General features: G+C 37.6%; 2 protein-coding genes across 2 annotated transcripts; both read right to left on the bottom strand.

The window, feature by feature from the left end:
- Positions 1-843: 843 nt before the first annotated feature.
- On the bottom strand, positions 844-2,155 carry LOC103656257 (olfactory receptor 8B3-like). Its single transcript, XM_008683616.2, is given in 2 exon segments — positions 844-1,470; positions 1,473-2,155. Coding segments are annotated over 2 exon segments (948 nt in total). The 5' UTR covers positions 1,794-2,155.
- Positions 2,156-12,464: 10,309 nt separating this feature from the next.
- LOC103656256 (olfactory receptor 145-like) lies at positions 12,465-13,419 on the bottom strand. The gene has a single exon (XM_008683615.2). It carries the CDS (start codon positions 13,392-13,394, stop codon positions 12,465-12,467), a length of 930 nt encoding a protein of 309 aa, XP_008681837.2. The 5' UTR covers positions 13,395-13,419.
- Positions 13,420-17,364: the final 3,945 nt, after the last annotated feature.

Here is a 17,364-nt window from a genome sequence, read left to right as displayed (position 1 = left end):
ATTTCTGCTATTTCAAAAAGACATATTCTTGGGGCGCCTGGGTGGTGCAGTCAGTTAAGGTGGAAACTCTGGGTGTCAGCTCAGGTTGTGATCTCAGAGTCATGATCTCATTGGGCTCCATGCTCAGCACAGAGTCGGCTTGGATTCTCTCTCCCACTCTCTCTGCCCCAGCCCCTCTAAAGTAAATAAATAAATCTTAATTAAAAAAAAGACATATTCTTGCCAATCAGAAGTAAGAAACAGGAGTATACATACAGTATCTGATTTATGCCTCTAATAGCAAATGGTAAGAACAACCCCAATGGTATGGTGTCACTCTATTGTTGCTCAATTCAATAATCTGGGGACTATTCACCATTTCCCAGTGGAAAAAAGAAATTCAAAATAAACAATTTAGGGGCGCCTGGGTGGCACAGCGGTTAAGCGTCTGCCTTCGGCTCAGGGCGTGATCCCGGTGTTCCGGGATCAAGCCCCACATCAGGCTCCTCCGCTATGAGCCTGCTTCTTCCTCTCCCACTCCCCCTGCTTGTGTTCCCTCTCTCGCTGGCTGTCTCTATCTCTGTCAAATAAATAAATAAAATCTTTTTAAAAAAATGAACAATTTAAAAAACTCAGATAATATATTCCTGTTGCTAAACAGGAAAAAAGTGAAGACATTGTGCAAATGATGAAAAAAAAAAGACCTAGATATAAAGACTGGAAATATATTATAGAGGAAGACTCAAATCTCTTTTACCATGTTCCAAAAAAAATACGCAAAGAAGCCTACCACTAAATATTTTCATTAAACACATAAAAGCTCCCTGTTGTGTAACTAACTGCACAGACAGACACTCTTTCTGATTAAAACTGTCTCCTACTCAGAATTTTCCTCAGAGCAAACTTAACATCTTTGTTTCTCAAGCGGTAAATTAAAGGGTTCATCAAGGGAACTGTGTTGGTATAAAAGATAGAAGAGATTTTCTCTTCATCCATAGACCCAGCAGAAGATGGTTGAAGATACATAAATGCAGCAGATCCAAAGAACAAAGAAACAGAGATTATGTGGGAACTGCAGGTGCTGAAGGCTTTGGACCTGCCCTCAGTGGAGCTGATGTGCAGGATGCTGGAGAGGATGAAACCATAAGAGACAAAGATGGTGACACTGGGCACAATCACATTGATGCCCTCCACAATGAAAACCTCCAGCTCATTCACATAGGTGGTCAAGCAGGAGAGCTGCAGAAGAGGGAGGATCTCACAAAAATAATGGTTGATGGTGTTTGCATCACAGAAGGTCACTCTCAGCATGCATCCTGTGTGGGCCATAGCACCTGAAAATGCCATCAAATATGAACCAAGCATAAGTCTGGAACATACCTTAGGGGACATGGCAACATGATACAAAAGTGGGTTACAGATGGCCATATAGCGATCATAGGACATTGATGTCAGCACATAACATTCAGAAATAACAACAACAACAACAACAACAACAAACAGAAAAAGTACAGCTGAGTCATGCATCCCCTGTAGGAGATAATATTCTTCTTTGATGTGAAGTGAGTCAGCATTTTGGGTGTAAACACAGAAGAATAGCAGAGGTCTATGAAGGACAAATTGAAGAGGAAAAAGTACATGGGGGTGTGGAGGTGTGAATTCAGCCCGATTAGAATTATCAAGCCCAAATTCCCCAACACAGTGACCACATACATGACTAGAAACAGGCAGAACAGGGGGAGCTGGAGATCTGGTAGGTCTGTGAGCCCCACCAGAATGAATTCAGTCACAAAAGAAGCATTTCTATGAGCCATTCTTCTCTAAGTGGTCTGTGAGCAGAGAAGAAAAAGTTAAACAGGGAAAAACCCAGCTTTTCCCACCATATCTCCTCTCCCGAGTGTGGTGTATGCACAGGGAAGGTAAAAGACTAGCTCAACCTAGACCCATAGACTCCTTTACCATTACATGATACTGAGTGACTCTGACTGCCCCTTAGTCTCTGTAAGCTAAGTAACAAAGAACTTCAAAAGTTAGCCTATAGAGGGAAGGAAAATGCTGCCAAATGTAAACAAAACTGTTGGAAAAAAACAAAAAATAAGGGAGAAGTTTGCACCAGGACAGAATTATCCTTCTCTCCTCAATCATTTTCATTCACTTGAGCGCTCTCTTCACCAGTGAAATTGGAAGCTGAGACCTGGAGCCGGCTTCTAATGCAGATTAGACTTGGTGTGGTGGAGACCGAGTAGATCGTTTCTAATCCAAACTAACAGACAAGTGTACAAGAAGTTATCGCTCCGTGTCACAGAGTGAAAGCCACAAACCTGGAATAGCAAGAGTTCTGTCCATGGAGAGGGAACTTAGTGAGTGACAGAATGCATTCTTGGACCACCCCCTACAACATCTCTAAACATTCCCTGCTCCTGACAGATTTTTCTGCCAATTTCACTCGAGACTCAGGACTACAAAACTGGGGGGCGGGGGGGAGAAGTGACATATCTTAGATCCTCAGACTTCCATCTTAAAAAAGGAGAACATGAATAAAAATTAAATTCATAAGCTCACCCACCTTAGGCTAGAAAACAGTGGTGCTTCCTTATAATTATTATTACCCCCATTGTCATGGAAGGACAATTTCAGGCTCTGAGGATTTGGTTCCATTAACTCACAGAAAATGCAGCCCACACTTAATTTCTGATATGCCCTGGAAATCTTTTAGAACAATCATCCATCATAATTTCCAATGATGACTTTTAGTTTCCTCAAACAGCAGACAAAAACAGTCTTTATTATTATTATCATTTTGGCCATTTGGTAAATCACAGAGGATTTAATGTGAGTGTGATTATATAAGGCACTCAGCTGTAAACAAGACAGAAGTTTGCTCAGTGTCTTCCCCAAGGAAAATTTCTAAGTGTAATCAGAAACTGTGGGGATTCTATAAACACCCCGGACCATAATCTGTCTTCAGTTCCTTCAGGACTCAATAATTTGATCAAGTTTTCCCTTCACTTGTATGGATCATACCTCTCCTCAAGGAAGAGTCAAGACCCATTTCCCATTCTGTAAAATGATGGAAGAGGAAGCCTTAATTTCTACTTTTCTACATGACATACTGCTTCAAACATAATTTGTGTACAGATTCCCTTTGTAAGAAATCTAGAAACTGCCTAAGAAGGTCCTGCACCCAGTGCATGCACGAAACCGGACATATTGAAGCTGTTAGGGAAATTCAAGACACCCTCTTGTCATAATACCTATCTTGCCATAGCACATGTGGTTGGGAAAAAATCCCCCAGTCCCTAGCTACTCCCTGGAAAAGGAAAGAGGTGTACCATACATCCAAAGCCTGAAGTTTTTTAGGAGCTATCCATAAGACTAGCTTTTGTACAGTATGTCTCAGAAAGGCAAGGGGACATGGAACATAGCATAGTTTAGCTGCACAGAGTAAGGTGGAACAGAGACAGCAGTTTGGGTTGGAACTCACAATAGCCACCTACCTACCACACACAGGCCACTGACTCAGCACAGAGCTAGCTAGAAAACTCTCTTCCTCCAATCATGTATCCAATGATCCACCTTATTACAGAGCTGCCTGAGGAATTGGCTTCAGTCTTCCTTGTTCTATTTTACGATACTGATCTACCTGGCATACTCCAGAAGCCATGGAGCAAAAAGAACAAACAAAATGGGATGGAATGACAAGAAAAGTTAGAGGCTCCCAACATCTGGCCAGACTCATTGTGGGGGTCTTCTCTAGTACAAGGCTAGTCCATGAAGATTAGGACAGGTAGACATTTTTTCTAATGTCCAGACACAAGACCAGAGGGTCTAAATAGTTCCCCAAAAAAACAACATAGATCTCCACAAACTATCCCTAATGAAATGGAAATATATCATTTACATGACATAGAATTCAAAATAGCTGTCATAATAAGGTTCACTGTAGTCAGAGAACAGTACATGAAAACAGTGAGAGTATCAAACAAGAGACAGAAACCTCTGAAGAACTCCAAGCAGAAATCATGTAGTTGAAAACAGAATAACCGAACTGGAAAAATTCCTGGAGGATAAAACAGCACACTAAATCACACAAAAGAAAGGATCTCAGAATTTTTAAAAAATTCATTTGAAATTATTCATCACAGTAGCAAAAGGAAGAAAGAAAAATAGTAAAGAAAATAAGAGAATTATTGGATAATATCATATGGGCCAAAATATGCATTATAGGGATCCCAAAACAAGAGATGGGAAATGACTTGAAAGATTTCTCAAAGGAAAAATGGCTTAAAAATCCCCAAATGTGGAAGGAAATGAACATCCAGATCCAGGAAGCAAAAACGACCCCCACCTTGGAAAAAAAAAATGACTTCAAAGAAATACACACCAAGACACATTCTAATCAAATTACTTAGAAGTCAAAGGAAAATAGAATTTTCAAGCTGCAAGAAAAATGCAACTTATCCATTACAATGAAACCCCCATAAGAATATCAGTGGATTTTTCAGCAGAATTCAATAGATTCAGCAGAAATCTTGCAGGTCAAAGGGGAGTGGGATGAACTATTCAATGTACTGAAAGAAAAAAAATGGTCAACCAAGAATACTATAAATAGCAAAAGTATCCTTCCAAAAGGAGAAGAGAGAACATTTTTTCTCACATAAAAGAAAACTGAAAAAGTTCATCACCACTAAACCTGCCTTATAAGAAATGTTGAAAAGAAAGGGCACTAAATAACATCACGTTAGCTTAAGAAAGTCTAAAACATTGATAAAGTAAACGCATAGAACAGTACAGAATACAAAAAGTGTGGGGAAATTTCTTTCAATTTTGATACAATAGCTAAAACACAAAAGTATTAAAAAGTAGCTATAACTAAAAAGGTTAATAGACACAAAATGCATGTATGCATTCAATAAAGCCTTTTTCAGTGACAAAAGCAAGATGTCAGGAATATTTCATTAAATCAAAACTACACCCCAATAATGTATGTGAGTATATCACCCAGTAGGAAAATATGTGATGGTGTGTGCTAGGCTTACACAGGTACACTAAGAAGGAAATCTATTATGACAAACAATTATATAAAAAAAGAAGAGAGACTCAAATCAAAAACCTACCTTTGTACCTCAGGGAACTAGAGAGAAAAGAACAAATTAAGCAGAAATATATCAAATAGAAAATAGAAAATAATAGTAAAATCACTAAAAATAAGAGCTGTTTTAAAAGATAAAATTGGCATGCCCTTAGCAAATCTAAATAAGAAAGAAGAGAGAAGAATCAAATAAGTAAAATCAGAAATGAAAGACAATACAACTGATGCCACTGAAATAAAAAGAAAAGAATCATAAGATTATATGAATATTTATACGCCAAAAAGTGGATAATCTAGATGAAATGAATAAATTCCTAGAAACATACAACCTACCAAGAATGAATCATGAATACACAGAAATTCTGAATGGAACTGTAACAGGTGTCATGATTAAAACAATACTCTAAAACCTCTCAACAAAGAATATCCAAGCTGGAAGCATAAATTCTACCAAATATTTAAAGAAGAATTAACACCAGTCCTTCTCAAGTCTTCCATAAAACTAAAGAATGAGGTAGACTTTGAAATCCATTCTATGAGGCCAGCATTACCCTGATATCAAATGCAGACAAAATTACAAGGAAAGAAAGTGAGAAGCCAGTATCCCTAATGAATTCTGAACTCTTATTCATCTGAAGAATACATAAGCATGTATTTACACATGCACCTATATTTAGTAGGGGAGAAGGGCAGAAGAGCATCATTCTTTAGTTATATAGAGGGGATTCTGTTTGTAGTAAAAAAGCATTCAGACTCTGAATTTCTCCCAATGTGTAAACTGCTCAAAATAAGACATGGCTCCAAACACAAAACAATGACTTGTTCCTACCACAATTATAGATTTTTATTTTAATTTTCTATTTAAATTCAATTTAGTTAGCATATACTGTATTATTAGTTTCAGGGGTAGAATTTAGTGATTCGTCCGTTGCATATAATACCCAATGCTCATTGCCTCAAGTGCCTTCCTTAATGCCAGCTCTAAAGGGAGAAAGATGGAAAAGACCACTTAGGCTGTGTTAGTCCCTTTGGGCTGCTATAACAAATCCATGGATTGGTGGCGTATAAACAAGAGAAATTTATTTCTCACAGCTCTGAAATCTAAGAAGTCCAAGATCAAGGCACCAGGAGATTTCATCTCTGGTGAGGTCTCTTCCTGGGTCATAGACTGCTTGTCTTCTTGCTCTGTCCTCACATGACCAAAGCAGAAAGGGAACTCTCTGATAGCTCTTTTATAAGTACACTGACCCTATTCATGAAGGCTCCACCCTCATGACCTAATCAACTCCCAGAGTTCTCACCTCCTAATACCATCACACTAAGGATTAAGTTTCAACATAGCAATTTGAGGAAGCACAAACATTCAGTCTATAGCCAACTTGACTTTAAAGGTCTTTCTTCATTCTCTGTATCTATGATCTAAGATCTATACCTAAGATCTGTGTTTAGCATCTTTCCAACATACCACATATGATTTTGAAATTTCTATACTCACAAAATTAGGTTAAAGAGAGAGAGAGAGAGAAATTCAAGGTGCAACATTTTGGAAAAGGATCCAAGGTAAAGAGTAGATTATTAATTATATGAAAGGAGGTTAGCAATCCTGCTAGAAAACTCCACTACTGTGTGTGGTATTTAAAAAGAGACGCTAGGCTCTCTTCATGGGCATCCTTATAAAAACCAAAGCTCCCCATCTTGAAGAAAGTATAACTATAAAACTGCAAATGGAAGTTAAGATTAAGAGCTGGCTAGCTTGACTTTATTTTTCTCTTGGAATCTGAGGAAAAACGCAAAAGCAGAAAAAGGACCTGCTGATCCTTGACTTGTGTGATCAGTACATTACTTCCATCCCCTGCTCAAAAATAAGTGGCCATGATTAAGAGGTACTCTTTCCTGTACTCAAATCTTGTCGTAATATGAAATTTCTGAGCAGATCAAAAGTATACAAATCCTGGGTGTAAAGCAAATGAACAATTGCATTTCTGGACAATAGAACTCAGGAATCTGTCACTTGATTTTCAACACGGATGTTAAGATGTTCTATAGAGAGACAATAATCTCTTTCACAAATGTTTGAACAAGTATATGTTCACATTTAAAGAAATGAAATTGGACCCCTATCTCACTCAAGAAACAGAATTAACTCCAAATAAATCAGATATAATTGTAAGAAGTAGTATTATAAAACTTATAGAAGAAAATATCTCAGCAAGACATTGTGACCTTGGGTTTGGCAATGACTTCTTAAATATGACATCTACAGCACAAATGGCAAAAGAAAAAAAATAGATAAATTGGAATTCAACAAAATTTACACCACAAAATGTAGTGTATCCATCTAATGGAGTAGTACTTGGAAAAAAAGAAACCAAATGCCTTTACAATTTACAACATGGGGGAACTTTGAAAAGATTAAGCCAAGTAAGAAAAGCTAGTCACAAAAGACCCCATGTTATATTATTCCATTTGCATAAACTATCCAGAGCATTCAAACCTATAGAGACAGAAATTAGATTGGTGGTTGGTTAGGCTGGGATGAGGAATAGGAGATTGATAGGTATGGGACTTCCTTTGGGAATGGTGAAAAGATCCCAAAATACACTGTGGCAATGGTTACACAATCTTGTGAGTAAAGTATAAACCATTTAATTTAAATGTGTGAATCATGTCAATAAAGCTGTTACCAGAAATTTCAGTTAAAAACTTTCCCATGAAAAAAGCAATAGGTCTATCTTGTTAATTTCACTGTCAAAACCTTCCAAAAATTTGCAGAAGAAATAATACAATTCTATACAATCTCTTGTAAAAATTACAAAAGATAAACATGACAATTCATTTTATAAAACTAGCAATACATTGATACCAAAACCAAAGTCATTACAAGAAAAGAAAACTGTAAACCAATGCTCTTCATAATCATAGATGTAATTTTTTAGATTTAGCACATTGAATCCAAATATATAAAAGTAAAAGTATCTCATGAAAACTAATGTTTAACCATGGCAATACAAGCCTGGCTTAATTCTGAGTATCAATCAGAGTAACTCACCATATCAAAAGAGTAATTAGGAAAACTATATGATCATCTTAATAAACACAGAAAAATATTTGATAAATTGCAATGTGAGTTTACTATTTTATATAAAATACCTAAGTAAAAGGGGACTTTCTAAACCTGAAAACAAGCATCTACAAAAAAATCTACAACTTACTTCACACATAATGATAGATATTGAACATAATTTATAAATGTAAGACATAAAAACTTAAGACTTTTACAAGAGAAAAAAAAGAAAAAGGTTTGTGACCTAGTGTTAGGGAAATATTCCTAAGGCATGATAAAAAGGAAGCATTCATAAAATAAAACATAGTTAAATTGGACATTATTAAACTAAAAATGTTTCCTTTAAGCAAGATATTATTAAAAAATAAAATAAAAGATAATTTTAAAAGATTTCTTCGTGTCATCTTCAATTTCTTTCGTAAGTGTTTTAAAGTTTTCAAAGTACAGATCATTTATCTCTTTGGTTAAGCTTATTCCTAGTTATCTTACAGTTTTTGGTGCAGTAAATGGGATCAATATCTTAATTTCTCTTTGTGGTCCTTAATTATTGGTGTATATAAATGCAACAGATTACTGTATATTGACTTTGATCTTGTAAGTTTATTGAATTTGTATATCCATTCTAGCAATTTTTTGGTGGAGTCTTATGGGTTTTCTAACTAGAGTATCATTGCATCTGCAAATAGTGGAAGTTTGACTTCTTCCTTCCTGATATGGATGCCTTTTATTCTTTTATTGTTGTCTGATTGCTGAAAGGCTAGGACTTCCACTACAATATTAAATAACAGCGGTAAGAGTGGACATCCCTGTCTTGTTCCTGACTGAAGAGGAAAAGCTCCCAGTTTTTCCCAACTGAGGATGACAATAGCTCCGGGTTCTTCATATTAGGAAATGGAAAAACATTCCACGCTCATGGATTGAAAGAAGAAATATTGTTAAAATGTCTACACTACCCAAAGCAATCTACACATTTAATGCAATCTCTCTCAAAATTCCAAGAGCATTTTTCACAGAGCTAGAACAAACAATCCTAAGATTTGTATGGACCCATAAAAGACCTGAATAACCAAAGCAAACTTGAAAAAGAAAACCAAAGCTGGAGGCAACACAATTCCATACTTCAAATTATATTACAAAGCAGTAGTGATCAAGACAGTATGGTTGTGGCACAAAAACAGACATATAGATCAATGGAACAGAAGAAAAAATCCAGAAATGGACCCTCAACTATAAGGCCAATTACTCTTTAACAAAGCAGGAAAGAATATCAAATGGAAAAAAGACAGTCTCTTCAAAAAATGGCATTGGGAAAACTGAACAGCAACATGCAAAACAATGAAACAGGATGACTTCCTTACACCACACACAAAAATAAATTCAAAATGGATGAAAGTCTAAATGTGAGACAGGAAACCATAAGAATCCTAGAGGAGAACACAGGTAGAAACCTCTTTGACATCAACCATAGCAACTTCTTACTAGATACATCACTTGAGGCAAGACGTACAGAAGCAAAAATAAACTATTGCAACTTCATCAAGATAAAAACCTTCTTCAAAGGAAAGTAAAAAATCAGCAAAACTAAAAGGTAACTTTTTTTAATGTTTTTTTATTATATTATGTTAGTCACCATACAGTACATCCCCGATTTCTGATGTAAAGTTTGATGATTCATTAGTTGCGTATAACACCCAGTGCACCATGCAATACGTGCCCTCCTTAATACCCATCACCAGTCTATCCCATTCCCCCACCCCCCTCCCCTCTGAAGCCCTCAGTTTGTTTCCCAGAGTCCATAGTCTCTCATGCTTCATTCCCCCTTCTGATTACCCCCCTTCTTTATCCCTTTCTTCCCCTACCGATCTTCCTAGTTCTTATGTTCCATAGATGAGAGAAACCATATGATAATTGTCTTTCTCTGGTTGACTTATTTCACTTAGCATTATCTCCTTCAGTTCCGTCCATGTTGCAGCAAATGTTGAGAACTCGTTTTTGATAGCTTGAGTAATATTCCATTGTATATATGGACCAACAACTTCTTAACCAGTCATCTGTTGAGGGCATCTCTGGTTCCTTCCACACTTTGGCTATTGTGACAATGCTGTATGATACATTGGGGTGCATATGTGGATAAAAGGTAACTTCTGAATAGGAGGCTTATGTTGCAAATGACGATCTAATAAAAAATTAGTATCCAAAATGAGCAAAGAACTTGATCAAACTCAACACAAAACAAATAACCCAGAAGAAGACATGAACATTTCCAAAACACACACAGACGTCCAACAGACACATGGAAAAGTATCCAACATCATGATCATCAGGGAAACCAAATCAAAACTACAATGAGATAACTTAGACTTATCAGAACAACAAAACTAACAACACAGTGAAAAACAGTGTTGGTGAGGACGGAGAAAGGGTAATCGTGGTTACACTGTTGGTGGAATGAGAACCGGTCAGCTACTCTGAAAAATAGAGGAAGTTCCTCAGAAAATTAAAAATAGAATTAATCTATGATCCTCCATTGCACTACTAGGTATTTACCCAAAAGATCAAAAATAATGATTCAATGGATATATGCACCTAATGTTATATGATTATCAATAAGACCCAAATTACAAAAGAGTCAAAATGTCACATTGCCTGATGAATGGATAAAGAAAAAGCTGCCTATGAACATAAGAACTAGGAAGATCGGTAGGGAAGAAAGGATGACAAAGAAAGGGGGCAATCAGAAGGGGAATGAAAGATGAGAGACTATGGACTCTGAGAAACAAACTGAGGGCTTCACAGGGGAGGGGGATGGGGGAATGGGATAGGGCTGGTGATGGGTAGTAAGGAGGGCACGATTGCATGGTGCGTGGTGTTATATGCAACTAATGAATCATCGAACTTTACATCAGAAACGAGGGATGTACTGTATGGTAACTAACATAATATAATAAAAAACCTTAAAAGAAAAAGCGGTATATATATATATATAATGGAATATTACTCAGCCATGAAATGGATGAAATCTTGGGGCGCCTGGGTGGCTCAGTTGTTAAGCATCTGCCTTCAGCTCAGGGCATGATCCCAGGGTCCTGGGATCGAGCCCTGCATCGGGCTCCTGCCTGCTGGAGCCCCTTCCTCCTCCCATCTCCTGTTTGTGTTCTCTCAGCTGGCTGCTCCTCTCTCTCTCTGACAAATAAATAAATAAAATCTTTAAAAAAAAAAAGAATGAAATATTGCCATTTGCAATGACCTGGATGGAGATAGAGATTATTATGTTAAGTGAAACAAGTCAGTCAGAGAAACACAAATAGCATATAATTTCACTTATAAGGAATTGAAGAAACAAAACAAGTGAATGGGGGGGGAGACAGAGACAAACCATAAAACAGACTCTTAACTATAGAGAACAAACTGAGGGTTCCTGGAGGGATAGTGTGGGGAGATGGGTTAAATGGGTTAATAGGTGATGGGGTTTAAGGAGGAAACTGGTTGTGATGAGCACTGGGTGTTGTATAAAGTGATAATCGTGACATTCTATACCTGAAACTAATATTAAACTGCATGCTGAGTGGAATTTAAATAAAAACTTGAAATGAAAAAAAAAAAAAAGAATAAAGTAGAGCAAAACAGACTACAAAGAGTAGTAGACCTGAAATGAGAAGGCCAAGAATTTAGGGTAACTGTTACTTTACGTAGCTGTGTGACTTTAGATAAATATAACTATTCCAAGCTTCACTTTCCCATCCATCCAATAAATATATTCTGATGATATTGGTCTGGTTGTATAAAAGAAAAAAAATAAAAGTATGCTAAAAGACACTTGATACATAATGTCTACAGAGGCAAATGGATTAACTTTGATTGTCTTTATGGAATCTTCAATCTCTGGCATTTAAAGGAGACATATTCTTGCAAATTGAAGGATGGGAAATGGGAGTAGAAATAGAGTATCTGACACATGCTTCTAATACCAAATAGAAGATAAAAACACCCCCAATGATAAAAATGTCATGCTACTAGTACCGAATTCAATACATTGAAAACTACTCATCATGTTCAAAGGGGAAAAAGAAAGTTCAAAATGACAAAGGAGAAAATATAGACATGTTTCTTATTTAATGTTATTACTGAACAGAACAAAGATGTGGAGAAGATACTGTGGTTTTGGTGAGGAAAAGAAGAATTATTTCATAGACTAAAAATATAAGACTCAAGCTTCCTTTATCATGATAAGGAAAAAAAGGTGAAGAAGGTTGTAACTAAATGCATTTTATTGAAACACACAGAAATTACTTCTGTGTAACTAACTACACAGACAGACACTGTTTCTGATCAAAACACTCTCCTACTCAGAGTTCTTCTCACAGCACGTTTAAAGTCCTTGTTTCTCAAGCTGTAAATGAAAGGGTTCATCATTGGAACTGCGATGGTATAAAAGACAGAAGAGATTTTCCCCTTATCCATAGACCCAGCAGAAGATGGTTTAAGATACATAAATGCACCTGATCCAAAGTAGAGAGAAACAGCAATTATGTGGGAGCTGCAGGTGCTGAAGGCTTTGGACCTGCCCTCCCTGGAGCTGATGCGCAGGATGCTGGAGAGGATGAAACCATAGGAGACAAAGATGGTGACACTGGGCACAATCACATTGATGCCCACCACAATGAAAACCACCAGCTCATTGACATAAGTGCTGGTGCAGGACAGCTGGAGCAGAGGGAGGATGTCACACAAATAATGGTTGATGGTGTTTGCATCACAGAAGGTCAGTCTCAGCATGCATCCAGTGTGAGCCATGGCATCCAAAAATGCCTTCAAGTATGAACCAAATATAAGGCTGAAACACACTTTAGAAGACATGGTAATATTATACAAAAGTGGGTTACAGATGGCCACATAGCGATCATAGGCCATTGATGTCAGCACATAGCATTCAGAAATTCCAAAAAAACATAAAAAGTACAGCTGGGTCATGCATCCCCTGAAGGAGATATTTTTCTTTAATGTGAAGTTAATCAGCATTTTGGGTGTAAACACAGAAGAATAACAGAGGTCTATGAAGGCCAAATTGAAGAGGAAAAAGTACATGGGGGTGTGGAGGTGTGAGTTCAGCATGATTAGAGTTATGAAGCACAAATTACCTAACATGGTGACCATGTACATGAATAGAAACAGGCAAAACAGAGGGAGCTGTAGATCAGGGAGGTCTGTCAACCCCACCAGAATGAATTCAGTAACAAAGGAAGCATTTACAGGAGTCATTCTTCTCCAAGGGAATCTGTGAACACAGGAGGAAAAGTTACAGAGTGAACAATTCAAAATTTCCCACCATACTTCTTCTCACAGGAGTTGGGTTTATACTGGGAATGTCTGAGACTAGCCCACCCTGGACCCACAGAAATGCTTAACTATTATCATAAATGTAGTTACTTGGACATCCCCTCATTAGAGACTTAATAAGCTATATAAGCAAAGAGATTCAACACTTGGCCTACAGTCTGAAGGCCAGTGCTTCATATGCCAACAGGACTGCTGTGAAAGCCAAAGGTTAAGGAAGAAGATTGGACCAGGAGAGAATCACCTTCTCTCATTTCATTTCTTTGACCACATGACCCCTCCCCTAACCAGTAAAATTGGAGACAGCAACCCCACCAACCTGGTGCTGGCTTCTAATGGGGATTGGACTTGGTGTTACAGGAATGAAGAACATTATTCTAAATAAAAAAGAAAGGACCAGAGTCTAGGGGAGTTTAAATTTCTGCCCCATGTCACAGAGTAAAAACCACAAATGTACAAGAGTGACAGTTCTGTCCATGAATTTGACCAATAAATTGCATCCTTGAATCCTGATAATCTCTGAACCTTCTCTGCATCACCACCCTCCCCTCAAACAGGTCTTTCTATCAATTTCACGTGAGTCTGAGGGCAGCAAAAACTGGAAAGAAAGTGGCATATCTTAGAGCCCTGGAATTCCAGCACAAAAAGAAGACATGAATATAAATGGATCAGAAACTCACCCCCCTTAGGCAAGAACACCTTGGTGCTTCCTTACCAGTATTACCCCTCTGGTCCTGAAAGGGCAGATTTAGTCTCTGTGGCTTTGCTCCCTTGGATTCTATGAGGATGCAGCCCACACTTAAATTCTGATGAGCCCTGCAAATCCTTCTGAACCTCAGATAACAATTTCTGATTATGTGTCCTTTCAAGCAGCAGATCAAAATAAACAGCCTTTATTATCATCATTTTTGATACTTGATAAATCATAGAAGACTTAAGGTGACTGTAATGATATAATGTACTCAGTTATAAACAGGGCAGAAGCTTGCTCAGTCTCTTCTGCGGGGAATGGTTTCTGGTGTAATAGGGCATTGAGGGGATTGTATTTACACAAAGGACCACAGTGTGTCTCTAATTCCTTAGGGACTTAAAATTTTACTCAAGATTTCCCTCCACTGTAGGGATTAAACATCCCCCAAAGAGGAACCAAAAATAAATTCTCATTTCCCATTCAGCAACATGGCAGAAGAGGAAGCTCTAGACCCTTCGACCCCCCATGAGCACTCTGATTCAGAACATTTCCTGTACAGATTCCCTTTGTAAGAAATCCAGATACTAGTTAGGATAGTCCTGCTCCCATGAATCTAGTCATATTGAAACTGCCAGGGAAATTTTAGATATCTTCTTGTTGTAACACTTTTCCTTACACAGCACCTTCCAACTGGGACAAAACCCCCCAGTTTCTGGCTTCTCCTGGGGAGGAAAAGAAGTACATCATGTGTCCAATGCCCCAATTTTTATTAGGTGTGCCCAGAAGACTGGATTCTGACTATCTGTCAGAAAACAGAGCGGCTACAGGTCATGGCATAATTTAGCTGCCCATTGAAAAAGAAAAAAGATGGCGGTTTGGGCTGGAAGTCACCAAAGTTCCTCAGCCAGGCTCAGTTTGGGTGAACAATTGGAAACCCCCGTCTTACAGCTTCTCTAGGATGAGGGAAAATGGGCACCACATGTCTGGTAACAAACATCTGTGAGCTCCTTGAGGAATTGGCTTATTTTAGAACAGATGCAACTCAGCCCACAATGGATGTCTGGGGGTAGGGAGGCAGCAACTAGGAGCAAAAAAAGAGGTTTAAACTGCACTAAATTGAGAGTCCTCCAAAGTCTCTGACCAGGCTTATTGGTGGTAGCTTCTCTAGTCCAAGGCAAAACCATGAATAGTAGGACAGATGTGTGTTTTGTCTAAAGTGCAGACACCAATGCAGAGAGTCAAAGAAAATGAAGACAGGTTGAAATACTTTCCAAAAGGAAATAAGAGAAATCTCCACAAACTGACTCTACAGAATAAAAATATGTGGTTTACCTGACAGAGAATTCAAAATAACTGTCATAAAGATGCTCACTGGAGCTAGATTATAATACACAAACCAAGACAAAATTTCAACTCAGAGCCAGAAAACTTAAAAATATTAAACAGAAATCATGGAGCTGAAGAATAGAATAACTGAACTGAAAAATTCAGCAGGGGTTCAAGAGCAAATGTGATTGAACAATAGAAATGATCACTGAGTTTGATTAAAGGTCCCTGTAAATTATTCAGTCAGAAGGGCAAAATGGAAAAAGAATGAAAAATAGTGAAGAAAGCCTGAGGGACTTACTGGGTGCTACCAAGTGGATCAATATATGCATTTTAGAAAACCCAGTAGGAGAGTCAGAAAGAACCGGAAAGCATATTCAAAGAAAAAAAAGCTGAAAAATTCACAAATTATGGCAACATCCCAACACTGTGACTTACTAATAGAAAGGTAAAATTCACGAAAATTGCATGATAAATACAAATACACACACACACACACACACACACACACACACACACACACACACAAAGACCAAGCGTCAACTACTGATCCACTCTCTACTTTAGGTGACTAAGCTAACCACACTCCCACCCTCAGACTCAGGTCTATACCAATTTCCAGGAAGGATGCTTATCTAGGCGGGTGAGATATAAAATGCTCTAACCCTATGTTTTGGGACTCAACACAAATTTCCTGACTACTGAATCACCTGTAAACTAGAATTACACTTGTGATATCTAGTTCCTATTTAATCATCATGCTTTATAATACCTCTGGTGATTGAAATAGTCTTTCTTCTATGCCTAAATATATCAATTTTTCAATATTCCCAAATAATTATCATCACACAGTTGTCAAAAATAATGCCTAGAGTAGTTCTTTAAGAAAATAATTTATCATAGACATTTTAACTATGTTAATTCTTCCTATCCATGAGCATGGAATATTTTTCCATCTTTTTGTGTCTTCTTCAATTTCTTTCAAGAGTGACTTGTAGTTTCTAGAATATAGATCCTTTACCTCTCTGGTTAAGTTAATTCCAAGATAACATATGATTTTTGGTGCTATCATAAATGGAATAGATCCTTTACCTCTCTGGTTAAGTTAATTCCAAGATAACGTATGATTTGTGGTGCTATTATAAATGGAATGGATTCCCTAATTTCTCTTTCTTCAGTTTCATTCTCGTGTATAGAAATGCAACTGATTTCTGAGCATTGATTTTGTATCCCGCCACATTACTGAATTGTTCTATAGCTTCTAGTAGTTTGGGGGTGGAGTCTTTTGGGTTTTCTATATAGAGTATCATATCATCTGCGAAGAGAGACAGTTTAACTTCTTCTTTGACAATTTGGATACCTTTTATCCCTTTTTGTTGTCTGATTGCTGTTGCAAGGACTTCTAGTACTATGTTGAATAATAGTGGTGAGAGTGGGCATCCTTGTTGTGTTCCTGATCTTAAGGGAAAGGCTTTCAGCTTTTCCCCATTGAGAATGATATTCACTGTAGGCTTTTCATAGATGGTTTTTATGAAATTGAGGAATGTACCCTCTATCCCTACACTCTGAAGGGTTTTAATCAGGAAAAGATGCTGTATTTTGTCAAATGCTTTTTCTGCATCAATTGAGAGGTTCATATGGTTCTTGACTCTTTTCTTGCTGATATGATCTATCACACTGATCGATTTGTGAATGTTGAACCACCCTTGCATCCCAGGGATGAATCCCACTTGGTCTTGATGGATAATCCTTTTAATGTACTTTTGGATCCTATTAGCTAGGATCTTGTTGAGAATTTTAGCGTCCATATTCATCAGGGAAATCGGTCTGTAATTCTCCTTTTTGATGGGGTCTTTGCCTGGTTTGGGGATCAAGGTA

This window comes from Ursus maritimus, unplaced genomic scaffold (assembly GCF_017311325.1).
Source record: "Ursus maritimus isolate PB19 unplaced genomic scaffold, ASM1731132v1 scaffold_16, whole genome shotgun sequence".
Taxonomy (NCBI): domain Eukaryota; kingdom Metazoa; phylum Chordata; class Mammalia; order Carnivora; family Ursidae; genus Ursus; species Ursus maritimus.
The sequence above is the reverse complement of the archived record's forward strand: the minus strand, read 5'-3'. Positions and strand labels throughout refer to the sequence as shown.